Source organism: Aquarana catesbeiana, linkage group LG03 (assembly GCF_042186555.1).
Source record: "Aquarana catesbeiana isolate 2022-GZ linkage group LG03, ASM4218655v1, whole genome shotgun sequence".
NCBI lineage: Eukaryota > Metazoa > Chordata > Amphibia > Anura > Ranidae > Aquarana > Aquarana catesbeiana.
This window is the reverse complement of record NC_133326.1, coordinates 131,796,401-131,814,180: the sequence shown is the minus strand read 5'-3', so window position 1 is coordinate 131,814,180 and position 17,780 is coordinate 131,796,401. Positions and strand designations below refer to the sequence as shown.

The window sequence follows — 17,780 nt, the reverse complement described above, 5'->3', positions numbered from 1 at the left end:
AGTTTTGCTATAAGCAGTGCCTAGAGAAAGACCATAAACACAGAGGGGTGGAGTCTGTGTTCCTTAAATCATTTTAAGGAAACAAATTTACAGTGAGTAAAAAAATTCAATTTTCTTCCTCATTCATTGAGGGACATAGGATTCAGAGACTATGGGATGTCCAAAAGCAGTCCAAAAGAGGGATAGGCAACACAACAAACAAAAAAAACAACAGATCCAAAAATAATTAACAGAAAAAATGGAATGGCCTGCAGCTCAAAAAGCCACCTGAAGGATGTTATGTCTGAATCTTGCATCATGTGAGGCTTGAACATCCAACTAGTAAAATGCATTGAACATGTGAACAGAGTGTTAGAGTGTGAGGGATCATACCAATGTTTTTTGTTGCCAGTGTTCAAATCTTCCTATGGGTGCAAGAAAAATCCAATTGGTTCTGAATCCTGTGTGTCCCTCAATGAATGTTTTGGGTTTAGACATGCCTTAAAGTAGAAGTGAACCCTTACCTTGTAAAATAACCCATTCAGTTTGACATAGAAATGGAAGGCAAAGGGGCCTTTTAAGCTGGGGTGGAGACTGCAGGGGGTGTGTCAGTATGAAGACAGAGAAACAGCAGTACACTGATCTTCCCAGTGAAGAGCTGTGCATGGTAGTGTGTGTCAGCAGACTGACTATTGGAGTACAGACTTGTAGGGGACCTGGGTTGGTATAGCAATTGGTGCCATGCTGTCACAGGTTCTACCCTGCTTCTTCTTGGATAGAGACCCCATATACTTGTCTTTGGATCCACCATCTTAGATACATTTCCTCCGGCCATAGTCCCGCTCACTACATCCCTGACCAGAGACCTTAGTATTCAGAATAAAGGAATGTACACTCTTAGATATATTTTCAGCACTTTACTGCAAATAATACTCCGCCAAATAATACATGAACATACTGGCAGAATCTTTAGTGCAGAACATCATTAGTAATAACATTCATCCTGCAGCAGTCTTTATCAGTGCAGCGCACAAGTACACATTTTCAGCCATCTTCCCTTTCTCCCTCTTCTCAGAAGCCCCACAGAGACAGGACAGATTCTCAATACTATGCTAAATTCCTGAGCCCAGGACCTTCCTACATCGAGTGATAGACCTGCAACTGGGGGTCAGGGTTTGGCAAGGTCTCTCCATTAGCATACTGCTTGCTCTCAAATTGTCCTATTTTGCATCCTTTCCAGCTGGGCACACTCTACGATGTTACTTTCTGCCAGGGAGTGTTTTCCTACACACATTAGAGGAATTCTACAAAGGCCCCGAGGCCAAACATACCAAGCTATGGACCCACAGAAGAAGGTCAGGGGTAGACAAGGCGACTCCATCATTCCCCAAGTGTTCTGACTTTCTCTCCCTGGGAGTTAGCCCTGCACATGACTCGTTGTGGCAACTTCAGCGTAGACTTACAAGATCAAGATTGTCGTGTTCACCTACCCTGTTCTAAATGGGCCCCACCCACAGTTGGTATTATATGAGTTCCACCAATTATATCACTAAGGAGGGGTAACAATTAAAGAGCTGTAACATTTGCTAACAGGCAGGCTGTGCTCTTAAAGCAGAACCAAACTGTATTTGAGCACCACAAACTGAAAACACTATTTAATTAATTTTTAATATTCAAAGCAAACTCCCCCTAACATTCCTAGCCTGGCCATCCTGAGTAAGAGCGGGTAATTCATGTAGCACATACCTTATGGAATTAATCTACCCTTAGCTCAGGCATTCAGCCAGGAGGGTATGCTTAAGTTGAAAAAGCCCCTCCTCCAGATGAAAGAAAAAAAATGCCCGTGAAGACTCCTGGAAGGTATGACATCATTTTTTGCCTAGGCCAGAAACCAGGAAGCCACAAAGAACTGTAAAAAAAAAGGTTAAAACAAGTAAACATAATAAACATTTCTATCTATTTACTAAGGCTAGTAACATAAGGATTTAAAATAGCCAATGTTCATTGAGAGAGTTAATTTTTGCTTTAAGTAGAATGGAAAAAAGGAATCCTGACTGCGCTGGGATGGATGTGCTTCCATGCCTAGTGTGGTTAGTTTGAAGTTTAAAAGCAGAGGGACTGGCAGGATCTCCAGGTATTTCACACAAATGAAGCAATGCAAAGAGAACAGGATACTTTTTAATATATGTACATTATAACACAGACACAAATTCGAAAAATGAAATCTTGGAGTAACATACAATTTAAAGTGGGGTTCCAGCCAGGGGAAAAAAATTAAAGTCAGCAACTACAAATGCTGTAGCTGCTGACTTTTAATAGGACACTTATCCAGGGATCCCGCAATGTCGGCACCCCAAGCTGATCCATCCATCGGCTCCGGGTGCAGGCGCTGGTATCTTCACTAAGGTAAAAAGGAAGTGAAGATAACAGCCTGTTTTCTACTGCACATGCACGAGTTGCGCTGCGCTTTCTGAATGATTCCGCTGTCTTCTGGGACCTGTGTGTCTCCCAGAAGGCAGCGGGGGAAGGAGGAGGGGCCAGAAATTGCGTAGATCGGCGCACAACAATTTCTGCGATCTTATTTGAAAGTGGGAGCGGGTACCTGGTTTTGACAGGTATCGGCTCCCCCCAAAAGGTGCCAGCAGAGGGGGTCAGGAAACAAACAAGCGGAGCTTCCACTTTTGGGTGGAGCTCTGCTTTAAGCACAACCTTCTCATAAACATAAACAATATTTCTTTATGTTGTTTTTCAAGCTGATGTTACAATGTGTATATTCTGGAGCTCACATGTTGCAATACCATAGATCAGGGGTCTCCAAACTGTGGCCTAAGGGCCAACTGTGGCCCTTTGTTTGCCTTTTATCCGGCCCTTGGGGCACTACTCCTCCAACTGACACCAATTCCACTGATGTTAAGGGCATTTTCTGCTCCCACTGGCCACAATCCGCCCCCCCCCCCCATAAAAGCCTGAAGGACAGTAAACTGGCCCTTTGTTTAAAAAGTTTGGAGCCCCCTGTCATACATCACCAGTAGGTGAAAACTAAAACTCAAAACACTTGGCCTAGGGAAAACAGGGGCACTGGATGTGAAAAATCATTTGGACATTCCAAGAGAATCCCTTTAAAGTCATGGATAAAATAGATGTAATTTTTGGTTCGCAATCTACAGGACAGTGTTCACTAGTCTCCTAAATCAAGCCAGTCCTTCCTGTGTCTCTCTTATGTTCAACATTGTATTTATTTCCTTTCACAGCAGCCACCTGATATGCCACATTTGCCTCCAGTACTGTTCCTGCAGCTTCGCTCTATTGTACAAGAGATAAGAGCTCAGGGAGTCATGTCCCGGGCACAACGCAAAGCAACAGATACAGCAAAACATGTACAGCAAAATACAGAGAAGAGTGAAGAAAAGAGCAGTTAATAGTGACCTGTATAGTAGTGTAGTGCTTGTGCACAAATCACAAGAAATATGTATTCATATTTAACAAAGACGGCAAGCATTTGTATTTACTATATGTTTACATTTTCTTGATAAAACAGTGCATGGAATATAAACCAGATATGGCCTCATTTATCACCAGTAGGAAACACATGTATTGCCTCACCAGTCAGGCTTGTAACTGTGTGCAAAATCATAACTTGCATATTGTTAATCAGTAGCATCAACAGCAGCAGTTGCTTTTTAGAAAAAAAGATTGAAGAAAAAGTCTCACTTCCATTAACGTGTTCTGTTTCCCAGGGGAGAAAGTACATCTCCCCAGTGGTGTATTCAGGTTTTGTGCTGCCCTAGGCCTGACTAAACTCATGCACCCCTAATTTAAATACGACCCACCCTTCCTGTCAAGGACACACCCCTTCCTATTTAAGATACGCCCTGTCATCTGTAAACCACACCCCTTCCTCTTTAGGCTCCACCTTTTCTTTTTAGAGCTCTACCTCTTCCTCTCTGTATTAGCACAAAAAAAAAAATCACACACCATTCACTCCATACTTGCATCAATCACTCCATCATGAAACTGAGATGATGATGTTTTTAATAACTTAGATAACTTTAATTAACCTAAAATTATAGCATGGAGCACTTTGCAGTACATTAAATGCCTCCGCCAATTAAATTACGTGCACCCGGTCTGGCCAGTCACTGGTCATTTTTTTGCCGTCCTCCTGCAAAGTGTCGACCTAGGCCTGGGCCCTGTTGTCCTAGGCCAGTGATGGTGAACCTTGGCACCCTTGATGTTTTGGAACTACATTTCCCATGATGCTCATGCACTCTGCAGTGTAGTGGAGCATCATGGGAAATGTAGTTCCAAAACATCTGGGGTGCCAAGGTTCACCATCACTGGCCTAGGCTGACAGACAGCACTGTCCACAGTACCACCCTGTGAGGACAGACCAAAAGTACTTGTATTATGCACATACATTGGAAATGAAGGCATTTACATATTTTTAAGAAGCAATAAAAAACATGTACTCCACAACTTCTGAGGCTGCAGATACTGCAATGAAATTGATCTTCAGCCCATGTTCAGACTGATGCGGTGCGGGGAACCACAAGAGATTTGGAGAGGAATCGCACCGCATTCCTGTTCAAATCACATGTCGTTCTTTACAGTGCAATTTGAGCCCATTCATTTTGTATGGTTCAAATTGCACCGCACCCGCACAAAAAAGGTACATGCACCTTTTTTTGCCATGCTGAAATCAGACACCCATGCAGTCCAATTCAGCAAGTCGCACTGCGTTTTGTAAACAGCTTTTGTGGTGTCATTATTTTAACATAGATGCCTGCAGCGGTTTGCATGAACGGAGTGCGACACTGATGAGGTGTAGAAAATGCACAGAAATTGCTGCAAATCCTACAGTGGCAGCAATTGATGGGCACAGTGCTGCGTTTGATGGCACAGTGGCGGCAATTGATGGGCACAGTGGCTGCATTTGAGGGCACAGTAGCGGCAATTGATGGGCACAGTGGCTGCGTTTGATGGCACAGTAGCGGCAATTGATGGGCACAGTGGCTGCGTTTGATGGCACAGTAGCGGCAATTGATGGGCACAGTGGCTGCGTTTGATGGCACAGTAGCGGCAATTGATGGGCACAGTGGCTGCGTTTGAGGGCACAGTGGCTGCGTTTGAGGGCACAGTGGTGGCAATTGATGGGCACAGTGCTGCGTTTGAGGGCACAGTGGTGGCAATTGATGGGCACAGTGCTGCGTTTGAGGGCACAGCGGTGGCAATTGATGGGCAGAGTGCTACGTTTGAGGGCACAGTGGTGGCAATTGATGGGCACAGTGCTGCGTTTGATGGCACAGTAGCGGCAATTGATGGGCACAGTGGCTGCGTTTGATGGCACAGTGGTGGCAATTGATGGGCACAGTGCTGCGTTTGAGGGCACAGTGGTGGCAATTGATGGGCACAGTGCTGCGTTTGATGGCACAGTAGCGGCAATTGATGGGCACAGTGGCTACGTTTGATGGCACAGTGGTGGCAATTGATGGGCACAGTGGCTGCGTTTGATGGCACAGTGGTGGCAATTGATGGGCACAATGCTGCGTTTGATGGCACAGTGGTGGCAATTGATGGGCACAGTGCTGCGTTTGAGGGCACAGTGGTGGCAATTGATGGGCACAGTGCTGCGTTTGATGGCACAGTAGCGGCAATTGATGGGCACAGTAGCTGCGTTTGATGGCACAGTGGTGGCAATTGATGGGCACAGTGGCTGCGTTTGAGGGCACAGTGGTGGCAATTGATGGGCACAGTGCTGCGTTTGAGAGCACAGTAGCGGCAATTGATGGGCACAGTGGCTGTGTTTGAGGGCACAGTGGCGGCAATTGATGGGCACAGTGCTGCGTTTGAGGGCACAGTGGTGGCAATTGATGGGCACAGTGCTGCGTTTGATGGCACAGTGGTGGCAATTGATGGGCACAGTGCTGCGTTTGATGGCACAGTAGCGGCAATTGATGGGCACAGTGGCTGCGTTTGAGGGCACAGTGGCTGCGTTTGAGGGGCACAGTGGTGGCAATTGATGGGCACAGTGGCTGCGTTCGAGGGCACAGTGGCTGCGTTTGATGGGCACAGTGGCTGCGTTTGAGGGCACAGTGGCTGCATTTGAGGGCACAGTGGTGGCAATTGATGGGCACAGTGGTGGCAATTGATGGGCACAGTGGCTGCGTTTGAGGGCACAGTGGCTGCGTTTGAGGGCACAGTGGCTGCATTTGATGGGCACAGTGGCTGCGTTTGATGGGCACAGTGGCTGCGTTTGAGGGCACAGTGGTGGCAATTCATGGGCACAGTGGTGGCAATTGATGGGCACAGTGGTGGCAATTGATGGGCACAGTGGCTGCGTTTGAGGGCACAGTGCTGCGTTTGAGGGCACAGTGGTTGCATTACTAAAGCTGACTGGGTATACAAGATGTTAAATTTGACTCCTGACACTCAATCCTTTTATATATATCCAGGACCTGGGCCGGGGATAATTCACTCGCTCTCATCCTTACCTGAGCCGTTCCCGCCGCTGTCCTCCTCTCGCTCCTCCTTCTCTGGGCTCTCTGGCAGTGGTTACAGAGAGCCCCGTCCCCGTCCGTCTCCCCGAGAACGTGTAATGCCGCGCGGAGGTGGGTAGGCGGAGCATTAGGCTCCGCCTCGCCCTCTGTCATTTAAGCTACTAGTAAGTGCATTGTGCACCACAGGTATTGGCCAGCCAGTGACACTGACGGTCACTCACGGTCCGTTGTATGGGGGCGGCAGTCGCTCCCCCCCCTCCGCCAAGTACACGCCCGGCAAGTGCTGAGTTCAGTGCACAATTGCACATGACAATGATGACATAGCAAGGCAAGCTGCGGGAGGCTGTATATGTACGGGACTTGAGGAGTACAGGTGTGGGGGGGTTTCGTGCGGGGGGGGGGGCGGCAAAAAGCCGCCGCCCCCCCGCAAAGTGCCGCCCTAGGCCTTGTCGGCCTAGGCCAAGACACAGCTCTGCATCTCCCAACTTTCTGGGTGCTACCTAAGGCTAGCTGTGAAGTCAGACAGGGCACCCCTCCTCACTCTGCGGCCGTCTGACAACACTGCTAGCAAGGAGACAGCTGCTTTTGCAAACACTTTTTTCTATCTCTTAGCACTTGGCTCTGCTTGGTGGTATTTAATAACTGCTGGGTTTTTAATTTTTTGTTAAAAAAACTAAAAAAGACCGAACATTTTGAAAAAAAACAAAACAGTTTTATATTTTGTTATAAAATTTTGCAAACGGTAATTTTTCTGCTTCATTGATGTACGCTGATGAGGCTGCACTGATGAGGTGGCACTGATATGCTGTACTGATGGCAACTGATAGGCGGCACTGATGGGCACTGATAAGGCAGCACAAATGGACACTGATAAGTGGCACTGGTGGGCACTGAGAGGTGGCACTAATGGGTGGCACTGATAGGTGGCACTGATGGGTGGTAGCGATGGGCACTGATGGGTGGCAGTAGTAGGCACTGATGGGCAAAGATTTGGTAACACTGGTGGGCATTGATAGGTGGCATTGGTGGGTATTGATAGGTGGCACTGCTTGGTGACATTGATATGCGCTGGTGAGCACTGATTGGTGGCACTGATATGCACTGGTGGGCACTGGCAGGTGACACTGGTGGGCACAGATGAGGTGGCTGTAGCTCTTCCTTTTTTGGGAACAATGTCCCTTTCACAGAAGCCGGTGATCATTTTTTTTCTCCTCACGCTGTCAGGAAAAAAAAAAAGATTACCGATCTTCTGTTTACATCACGTGATCGGCTGTCAATGGCTGACAGCTGATCACGTGGTAAGGGGCCAGCCCCTTACTCCGATCTGTGATCAGCCGAGTCTCAGTGATCACAGAGCGCTCTGCGCGCACCTCCCCAGGGGGCACGCAGGCAGTTCAAGCATGGGAGGACGTCATATGACGGCGTCCCAGCAATGTAGGTCCACGCTGTGGCCGTCATTCAGCTATAGCGTGGATGCAAGGAGGTTAATCTCAGTGTGGCGCTGTTGGGAAGTGAGGGCACACTGCCCTTCTTCCTGTCTACCTGTCATGTGACATATGACACGCCCAGAGATAGGAAGATAGGTCTTCATTCCCAGTGGGCACTGCGCTGAGAAGAAGGTCACATGTGCGCTGCAGCAGAGCCTTATTGGCTCCTAAATCTGGACTTCCATCTCTCAGTCTAGCTGTACACAGGGCTATAGGAGGCTGCTATTACGAAAAAAGTACTTACACTAGCTGCGTTTAAAAAACACATACAGTATTTTAGTTATTGAATTCATAACTGTATTAACTGATGTTTTCAATATCTATTTAGGATTTAGCTTTAAGCCCTCAGATTTTTGAACTGTTATTATTTCCTGTGTAGTGATGCTGTTTGCATTGTCTTATGATAAAATGACTAAAGATCACACCACAGTACTCATAGCTTTGTAGCTGCAGCACCATAGACTTTAAGTCCCACACCATCCTAAAGGATTTATGTACACATACTGCTTTTCTTCCTCATGCATGTCAATAATGAACATAAAAACACTCAAAGGTCTATGAAGCAGTCTGAAGCAATTGATAAGCTGATTATAGCAAACTCACAAGCAGGTCAAAATGACACAAAAGCATACAACTTACTTCTGAGTATGCTGTCTATGTACATGAACCCTAACATGGCCAATATATTTTCTTCTATTTTCCCAGTTCAATGAGATGGAATCATCTGTGAAGAGCTCCCAAAGTATGTGCTTACAGAGCAATCCCAGGCAATAGGCAAAAGCACTTGTGATCCACTATTGCTATAAAAAAAATAACACAGCTGTGCTAAAAACAGGAAGCTCATTCACCTTTCCTTGTTCTAAAGTCTGTGTAATTCACTGCAGAAAGATTTTCACAAACCTTCTAACCAGATCATTGTGAGGACAGTGGGATTATACATCCTGGAATCTGTGTTTTATAACTTCCTCTCTCTGATTCCTACATCACCAGGTTCACTAACGCATCCAAGGAAGATCTTAGGATAGGTTCACACGTTAAACGGGTGCGGGACTTGCTTTCCCGCACCTGCATCAAAAAAATGTGGTGCCCCTGATGACGTAACGTATGTTGAAATGCGTAGGGCAGAGCCAGTGGCTGTGACACTATTGCACATGCACACGCATCCTCAAGGATTCTGGGAGTTGTAGTTTATGTGAGTGCTTTTAACCTACTTTAAATTAAATTTACATCGGACTTACACTATGGGAAGTTGTCTTGTTTTGTTTTTTATGCCATGTACTTGGCCTTGATTGCATGGAGGATTAAAGCGGACCTGTGATCTAACCCATCTCACGCTGCTGCATATTGATGTTAATACCAAACGTTTGTAAACTTCTCTGGTAAGCCTCAGAGTGGTTGGGGGAGCACAAGTTGATGTCTGCTTGCACCTATTGTGGATTTAAAGAGGAAGATCACATATATTAGCTTTTGAAGAACTCACTGGTGGAAATTATTCACAGAAGTCACTGTGGACTATTATATGATTATTTACATTTATTTCTCTGTTTTGTGGATTATTGTATGTCAATTCATTTGTATCTCTTATTTTAAGCGCTGCAATTTTTGGATTTTATAGTTCATTGCTATAGTGTGTCCTATACTTGGTGTGCTGGCTGCAGCGCAATGATTTTTTTGTTTTGCATCAAAGATGCGCTGCTGTTAGCAGAGGCATAAGGATGCCACCCACACACTGGAACCCACACCGCAGTTTCCCGTGCTGGGACTGGCATAGTACTATGTGGTTTCTCTGCTGCTGCAATTTTGGAAAAGGTACAGGGACCTCCCCAACCCCCCACCCCCACCCCCCGCAAACATGGCTGCCGGCATAGCGTGAACCTAGCCTAAACCTGATTTTTGTCTGCATAGACTTTAGGAGGTGTATACCCAATGACCCAGTGAGGTGCTTTTTGAAGTCTTGCTGCAGCTGACTGCACAAAGCTCACATTAGTTAACTGAGTAAGCTCTATGATTATAAAGCACTAGTGTTTTCCGGATAGCACTAGCACTTTCATTTGTTGCCAAGAATTGCTTTTTTAATCAGAACCGAATGCATGAGTGCATTTTATGGGAACATTAGCAGGATCAGAAGCGGAAGGCTATTGATAGCAAATCAAACACAATTCCACAATATAATTCATTTTCTAATTCTTTAAAACTTTATTTAACAAAATAAACATTATAAATTATTAATTCAGGTACCTTTGTCGTATTTAAAATACAGAGTATGACAGGATACACACAGTATTACCACTTTCCTTTTCTACATTTGTGTTTAACTTGTTCTTAGAAGAGAGCTAAAATATTACCATTTCTGATTTTATTTCACTGTTGCAATTTTATTAGATTACATTTTGTGATCACATTATTTTCTGTCAACAAACAAGCTGGATTTTACAATAAAATGCATTTTTTCTATAATATATTAAAATTATTTGATCAAGTTCTGTCCTTTTTGTTTGGGGTAGACCAGGGAAGGGATTCACAGGGGTCACTGGGGTTGATTTACTAAAACTAGAGAGCACAAAATCTGTTGCAGCTGTGTATGGTAGCCAATCAGCTTCTAACTTCAGCTTGTTCAATTAAGCTTTGCGAATAAGCCCCCTGTTCACACCGGAACAACTTGTCATTACAAGTCGCACCCTATTATCGGCAATTGTGTGACGCATCGATTTGAAAAAGTAGTTCCTGCACTACTTTTGGTGATTTCTAGATTGTAAGCTCTAACGAGCAGGGCCCTCTGATCCCTCCTGTATTGATTTGTATTGTAACTGTACTGTCTGCCCTCATGTTTTAAAGCGCTGCGCAAACTGTTGGCGCTATATAAATCCTGTATAATAATAATAATAATAATATAATAATTTCAGATATGACTTGTATAGACACATAGGCATGCACAGGGGTTGTGCCTGGGAGCACCCTAATCACCCCCGTGCGGCATAGTTTCCCCCTGCTGCCTGGGTCCTTGTCATTTACTGGCCACATCCTTTTCTGAATGAGCACAGTGAGAGATTGGTATAGATCACTCATTGTGTTCATCCCTAACTGAAGTATAGTAAACTGTGTTTACTATGCTTCAGTTTGTAAATGAACAGGAAGCCGCTCAGTACAGAGCATTTCCCCTTCATACACTGTCCAGTGCAGCTGATGCTGCGGAGAAAGGGGCTGTGGAATCCCTGTCCTCAGCCCCTTTCTTTGTTGCAAAAGTGAGGCATCTGGGGTCTGTTTAGACCCCTGATATTTCACCAAAGCCCCCAGTGGGGCTCCTAAAAGAATTGTAAATAAAAAATATATATATAAAAAAAAACTACTGCCACTACCCCCAACTGACACCAATATCTGCCCTACTACACCATCCACTGCCCTACTGACACCAACCACATTTTATTACATTTTAAAATGTTTGTTTACATTAGTGAGGGTGTGTCCCACACACACAGACACGCATGTGTGTTTGAGCTTGTGTGTAATAGTCTGCGCACACCTATGGATAGACATCTGTACATGAAGCCACACAGATGTCTTCCAAGTCACACCTGAAGTTGCACTGACATGTGGCTTTGAAATCATGCAATTTCAGATGAAGTCGCATGGTCTCAAAGCAGCATTCAATGTGAACGAGGGCTAAAACCTGGAAACTGATTTCTATGCAGAGGTGCACAAGATTTTGCACATCTCTTTTAGTAAATCATCCCCATAGTGTCAGGAAATTTTTCTAATGCAAACAGCCTTTAAAGAACTGTAAGAGATTGTATATTGGCACCAGCCACCAAGAAAGGAATGGAATGGGCATTTTTGCAGTGGGGACACTGACAGAAGTAAGCTTCTTCCATTAGTCCTACATGTAAAGATGCAAAAAAAAAATTTCTCTTGTTCAGCACAGATTTCCCGATCCATACTTACTGCAGTCTTGATGACTTTTTTCCACCCAGCTCCTTTGATTTCTCATTCGAAGTTTGTTGAGCCGGGTGGTGTTGGCAGAGCCACCCATGACTCCAACGTCATCCAATTCACAAAAATCAGGCAAATGATGTATGTGTATGACTAGTTTTATTCTTTTACCACTTCCATACAAAGCATACAACTTTTGGTTGGTGGTCCAGTTTATTATAAAGACCAAGGCTTTTTTTCTCAAACAATAGGTGCTGGAACTCAACCACGACCCTCCAAAACCTCTCAACCCACACACACCCTCCAAATCACATCAAATAGTGGGTGTGGTCATATTTCACAAACAGTAGAAAGGTCTTAAAGGGGCATTAAATATCAGGATTGCATCACATACAGAATGCAGAGTTCATGGGGCTTATACACAGAGTGCAGAGTTCATGGGGGTTACACACAGAGTGCAGAGTTCATGGGGGTTACACGCAGAGTGCAGAGTTCATGGGGGTTACACGCAGAGTGCAGAGTTCATGGGGGTTATACACAGAGTGCAGAGTTCATGGGGGTTATACACAGAGTGCAGAGTTCATGGGGGTTATACACAGAGTGCAGAGTTCATGGGGGTTACACACAATGTGCAGAGTTCATGGGGGTTATACACAGAGTGCAGAGTTCATGGGGGTTACACACAGAGTGCAGAGTTCATGGGGGTTATACACAGAGTGCAGAGTTCATGGGGGTTACACACAGAGTGCAGAGTTCATGGGGGTTATACACAGAGTGCAGAGTTCATGGGGGTTATACACAGAGTGCAGAGTTCATGGGGGTTACACACAATGTGCAGAGTTCATGGGGGTTATACACAGAGTGCAGAGTTCATGGGGGTTATACACAGAGTGCAGAGTTCATGGGGGTTATACGCAGAGTGCAGAGTTCATGGGGGTTATACGCAGAGTGCAGAGTTCATGGGGGTTATACGCAGAGTGCAGAGTTCATGGGGGTTACACACAATGTGCAGAGTTCATGGGGGTTACACGCAGAGTGCAGAGTTCATGGGGGTTACACGCAGAGTGCAGAGTTCATGGGGGTTACACGCAGAGTGCAGAGTTCATGGGGGTTATACACAGAGTGCAGAGTTCATGGGGGTTACACACAATGTGCAGAGTTCATGGGGGTTATACACAGAGTGCAGAGTTCATGGGGGTTACACACAGAGTGCAGAGTTCATGGGGGTTATACACAGAGTGCAGAGTTCATGGGGGTTATACACAGAGTGCAGAGTTCATGGGGGTTACACGCAGAGTGCAGAGTTCATGGGGGTTACACACAGAGTGCAGAGTTCATGGGGGTTATACACAGAGTGCAGAGTTCATGGGGGTTACACGCAGAGTGCAGAGTTCATGGGGGTTACACACAGAGTGCAGAGTTCATGGGGGTTATACACAGAGTGCAGAGTTCATGGGGGTTATACACAGAGTGCAGAGTTCATGGGGGTTATACGCAGAGTGCAGAGTTCATGGGGGTTATACACAGAGTGCAGAGTTCATGGGGGTTACACGCAGAGTGCAGAGTTCATGGGGGTTACACACAGAGTGCAGAGTTCATGGGGGTTACACACAGAGTGCAGAGTTCATGGGGGTTATACACAGAGTGCAGAGTTCATGGGGGTTATACACAGAGTGCAGAGTTCATGGGGGTTATACGCAGAGTGCAGAGTTCATGGGGGTTATACACAGAGTGCAGAGTTCATGGGGGTTACACACAGAGTGCAGAGTTCATGGGGGTTATACACAGAGTGCAGAGTTCATGGGGGTTACACGCAGAGTGCAGAGTTCATGGGGGTTATACACAGAATGCAGAGTTCATGGGGGTTATACACAGAGTGCAGAGTTCATGGGGGTTATACACAGAGTGCAGAGTTCATGGGGGTTATACACAGAGTGCAGAGTTCATGGGGGTTACACACAATGTGCAGAGTTCATGGGGGTTATACACAGAGTGCAGAGTTCATGGGGGTTACACACAGAGTGCAGAGTTCATGGGGGTTACACACAGAGTGCAGAGTTCATGGGGGTTACACACAGAGTGCAGAGTTCATGGGGGTTACACACAGAGTGCAGAGCTGTAAACACAGAAACCAGACTTCAGTGTTTACAAGTGATTGTAGTGAGTAGGCACCAGAGGGTCTGAGCCAGAGGTGGTGGAACTGAGTTCCACCAAGTTCCCCCTGAAAAAAAGCCCTGATAAAGACTAATTACATATGAAAACACCTTCATTTTTCAATATTGACAAAACTATTTTCAAAGCGAATCAGTCATGAAGGGTTTTGATAAAAGTATGTGACTTGTCTCACATATTTTTGAGACAGTAAAGGGCTTATCTACATTTTAAGGCTACTTTCACACTGCTCCATTGCAAAAATGTGGTAAAAACGTATATGCAATTTTTCCACGTTGCTGGTGCAAAAAAAGGACACGTAATTCCGAAACCGCAGGTGCGTTTTTGATGCGGTTTCCATTCATTTCAATGGGAAAGTGCTTTTTTGGTGCGTTGTTTTGACCAGTGTCAAAAGAGCTTCATGGGATTTAATGGTCATGTGTTTTTCTTATGCTTTCTAAAACACAAGAACAGAAGAAAAACTGATCAGCATGGAAGCAGCCTGAGTTGCTTGTGAAAAGCAATCTGTGGTGGATCACTTTTCACAGAGAGTCTAGGGGGTGGCTGACAGGTGTTCAGGAGGCTTTTTTAGTTGGAATACTGCACTGCCTTCCAAACGCCCCAGTGGTGATATGTTTTGCTGTGCTGCAATGCAAAGCATCATGGCTGCAGTATGTGTATACCCCTGTATGGGGTCTTTGCAGCTTAAAGCGGACCTTCAGTCATTTTTCAACTTTCCATCTATTAAATCTTCTGCCCTTGTTGTTGTTTTAAATTTGGATAGTAAAACATTTTTTTCTGCCAGTAAATACCTTATACAGCCCACTTCTTGTTTCTTGTCTGGTAAAAAGCCTAGGCGTATGACATCATGTACAGCTCTCTCTCTCTCTCACACTATCGTGAGAGTTTGCCAGAAAGGGAGGGGGGATGAGTCATAAGAGGGCCAATGAAAGCTGCAGAGCTGAAGGTGCGCCTCTTGTTTGTCTGTGTAAATCCAGGAAGTGAACAGGCAGCAGCTTCACCTGCCCACAATTAAAATGAATACAGCCAGACTTAGTTGAGGGAGATTTCTGCAACATATTTGGCAAGTACAGAAGCACAGTGTATATAAAATAATATGCAAAGTGCTTGGAGGAAAGCTTCAGAATGGCAAAGCTGTTTTTATTACAAATTATGTGAGCAAACTGCAGTTCCTCTTTAAAGGGGGAGGGGGGCTGTTGGTAAAATGTAGGTATTTGATCACCTCTGCGGTTTTTATTTTTTGCGATATAAACAAAAAAATAGCGACAATTTTGAAAAAAAAAACGCATTATTTTTTACTTATTGCTATAATAAATATCCCCTAAAAATGTATTAAAAAACATTTTTTTTCTCAGTTTAGGCCGATACATATTCTTCCACGTATTTTTGGTAAAAAAAATTGCAATAAGCGTTTATTAATTGGTTTGCGCAAAAGTTATAGCGTCTACAAAATAGGGGATAGTTTTAAGGCATTTTTATTAATAATTTTTTTTTTTTTTACTAGTAATGGCAGTGATCAGCAATTTTTATTGTGACTGCGACATTATGGCAGACACATCGGACAATTTTGACACATTTTTGGGACCATTTACATTTATACAGCGATCAGTGGGATTAAAAATGCATTGATTAGTGTGTAAATGTGACTGGCAGTGAAGGGGTTAACACTATGTGGCGCTGTAGGGGTTAAGTGTGTCCTAGGGAGTGATTCTAACTGTGGGGGGGAGGGGCTTTGTGTGACACGATTACAGGGAGCGGTGATCAGTGTCAGTGTCACTAGGCAGAACGGGGAGATTCTTGTTTACATCAGCATTTCCCCGTTCTTCCTCTCTGTGAGGTGATCGCGGGTATCCCCGCGGACATCAAGTCCGCATGACCCGCGATCCTACTCATGGAGCTCGCAGCGGGTGCGCACGTGCGCCACCAGCAGGGCGCACACGCCACGGCACGGCGGCCAATTCAAAGGGACGTACAGGTACGCCCATTTGCGCAGCCATTTTGTCGACGTACATATACAGAAATGCGATGCTAATCACATGCGATGTCTGGCATCGCAACCAGTGTGAACCGGTCCTAAAGCTGAAGTTTATTTTTATTTTTTTATTGGGGGGGGGGGGGGTGTGGGCAGCTCCAAACACATTCATTGCCAGGAACTGCTTATCAATCAGAATTTCATGTATGAGTGAATTTTATGGGAACGTTAGCATGGTCAGGAGTGGAAGGTTATTGATGTCAAACAAATTAGTTATGTGTATTGGTGTGTACCTCTTTACATGCAGGTGGCTGCTTCTGCTAAAAAAACTTCCTGGTGTTCCTTCACAGCCACTGGATACCACCCTGAGCACTGTGAGGGTTAACAGAAGCTGGAGCTTCTGGAAATAGCACCTTTCAGAGTTGTTCACAAACCTTCCGCACATGTCAGTGGGGCCTTGAAGTAAAATTCTTTTTAAAACACAAGATCATCAATCATACAGTAAGGACCATTCATAGGAAATCCAGTCACATTGAAAGGAATTTTGTCTCCCTCTTGTGGTGGTCACATGGTCTCCACTAAGGCCTGGTTCACACCTATGTATTTTTTTTTAGTGCGTTTCAGTTTTGCAGAAACACACTACAGTCCATTTAATATGGTTTCCTGGTTCCTCAGACTTCAATGGATCAAAAACATGTATTGAAAAATGCAAAATTCACCTGGAATATGCAAACTGCATAGGTGTTAACCAGGCCTCAATGGGCTTGAGGATTAAAATTTAGGTAGAGTCACCAATAGGTTTCCCACCTGTCTGGGATTCACCTGGACAGTTCAAATTTTGGAATCATGCAGACTGCCTGAAACCTGTACACATTATTCAGATTGGACTATGGCCTCCCAGCATTATTGCTGGCTGCAGTTGTCTAAGCTGAGAGTGTCTGTTACTCTCTCTTTCACACTGCCCAAAGCCAGCACTAACATCCCCTACATACAGATGGGAGAGGAGAGAGGGCTCGATCTGCTCCTCTTCCTCCCGCTCTTACCCCTCTGTGTCTGCCCACACTCCAATCCCCAGCACTGTGCCTCAGAAAAGGGAAGTGGGGGGCTGGAAATTTGAAGTCCAGCAGCCTCAGATACATCTGAATGAGAGGTGCTGACTGCCAAGGGGTGAGTGAGCTCACCATCCAACCCTGTCTATGACTGAAGTCTCCCCCCTTCTCTCTCCTGCCTCTGAGTGAGTACACTAAGGAAAATCAGGGTTCTCAGAGCACCCCATATATCACAGTTCCCCTTTACACCAGAGGCCACAGTGTTCCCCCTTACATCAGAGTCCTCACTGTGCATCAGAGTTCTCAGTGTTCCCCCTTAAATCAGGGTTCCCAGAGTTCTCCCTTATGTTAGAGTCCCCAGAGTTCTCCCTTACATCAGAGTCTGCAGAGTCTCCCCTTACAGTGTAAGGCAGGGATATGCAATTAGCAGACTTCCAGCTGTTGCAAAGTACCATCATGCCTCTGCCTCTGGGTGTCATGCTTGTGGCTGTCAGTGTATTGTTATTGCCATGTAGTTCTCATAGGTGTGCGCAGCCCATTGCATTAGGGTGTGCACTCCAAAGCTCAAACACACATGCCTTTCTCTGCAATCTCAGCTGCACAGGGCAGTGAATGAATGGGAAGTGCTCTTTGTATAATGGCTTCATGTTTATTCACAAACTGAAGCATAGTAAACACAGTTTACTATTCTTCCATT

The 17,780-nt window shown here is 45.2% G+C and overlaps 1 protein-coding gene across 1 annotated transcript in view; it reads left to right on the top strand.

Moving 5' to 3' along the window:
- LOC141131694 (protein tyrosine phosphatase domain-containing protein 1-like) overlaps window positions 1-4,182 on the top strand; it is an 88,374-nt gene extending 84,192 nt beyond the window's left edge. Inside the window, exon 13 of the mRNA XM_073619256.1 lies at window positions 3,231-4,182. Within this exon, the coding sequence (XP_073475357.1) occupies window positions 3,231-3,398 (168 nt within the window). The 3' untranslated portion in view covers window positions 3,399-4,182. The remainder of the gene's footprint in view (window positions 1-3,230) is intronic.
- The last annotated feature ends 13,598 nt before the right edge of the window (window positions 4,183-17,780 follow it).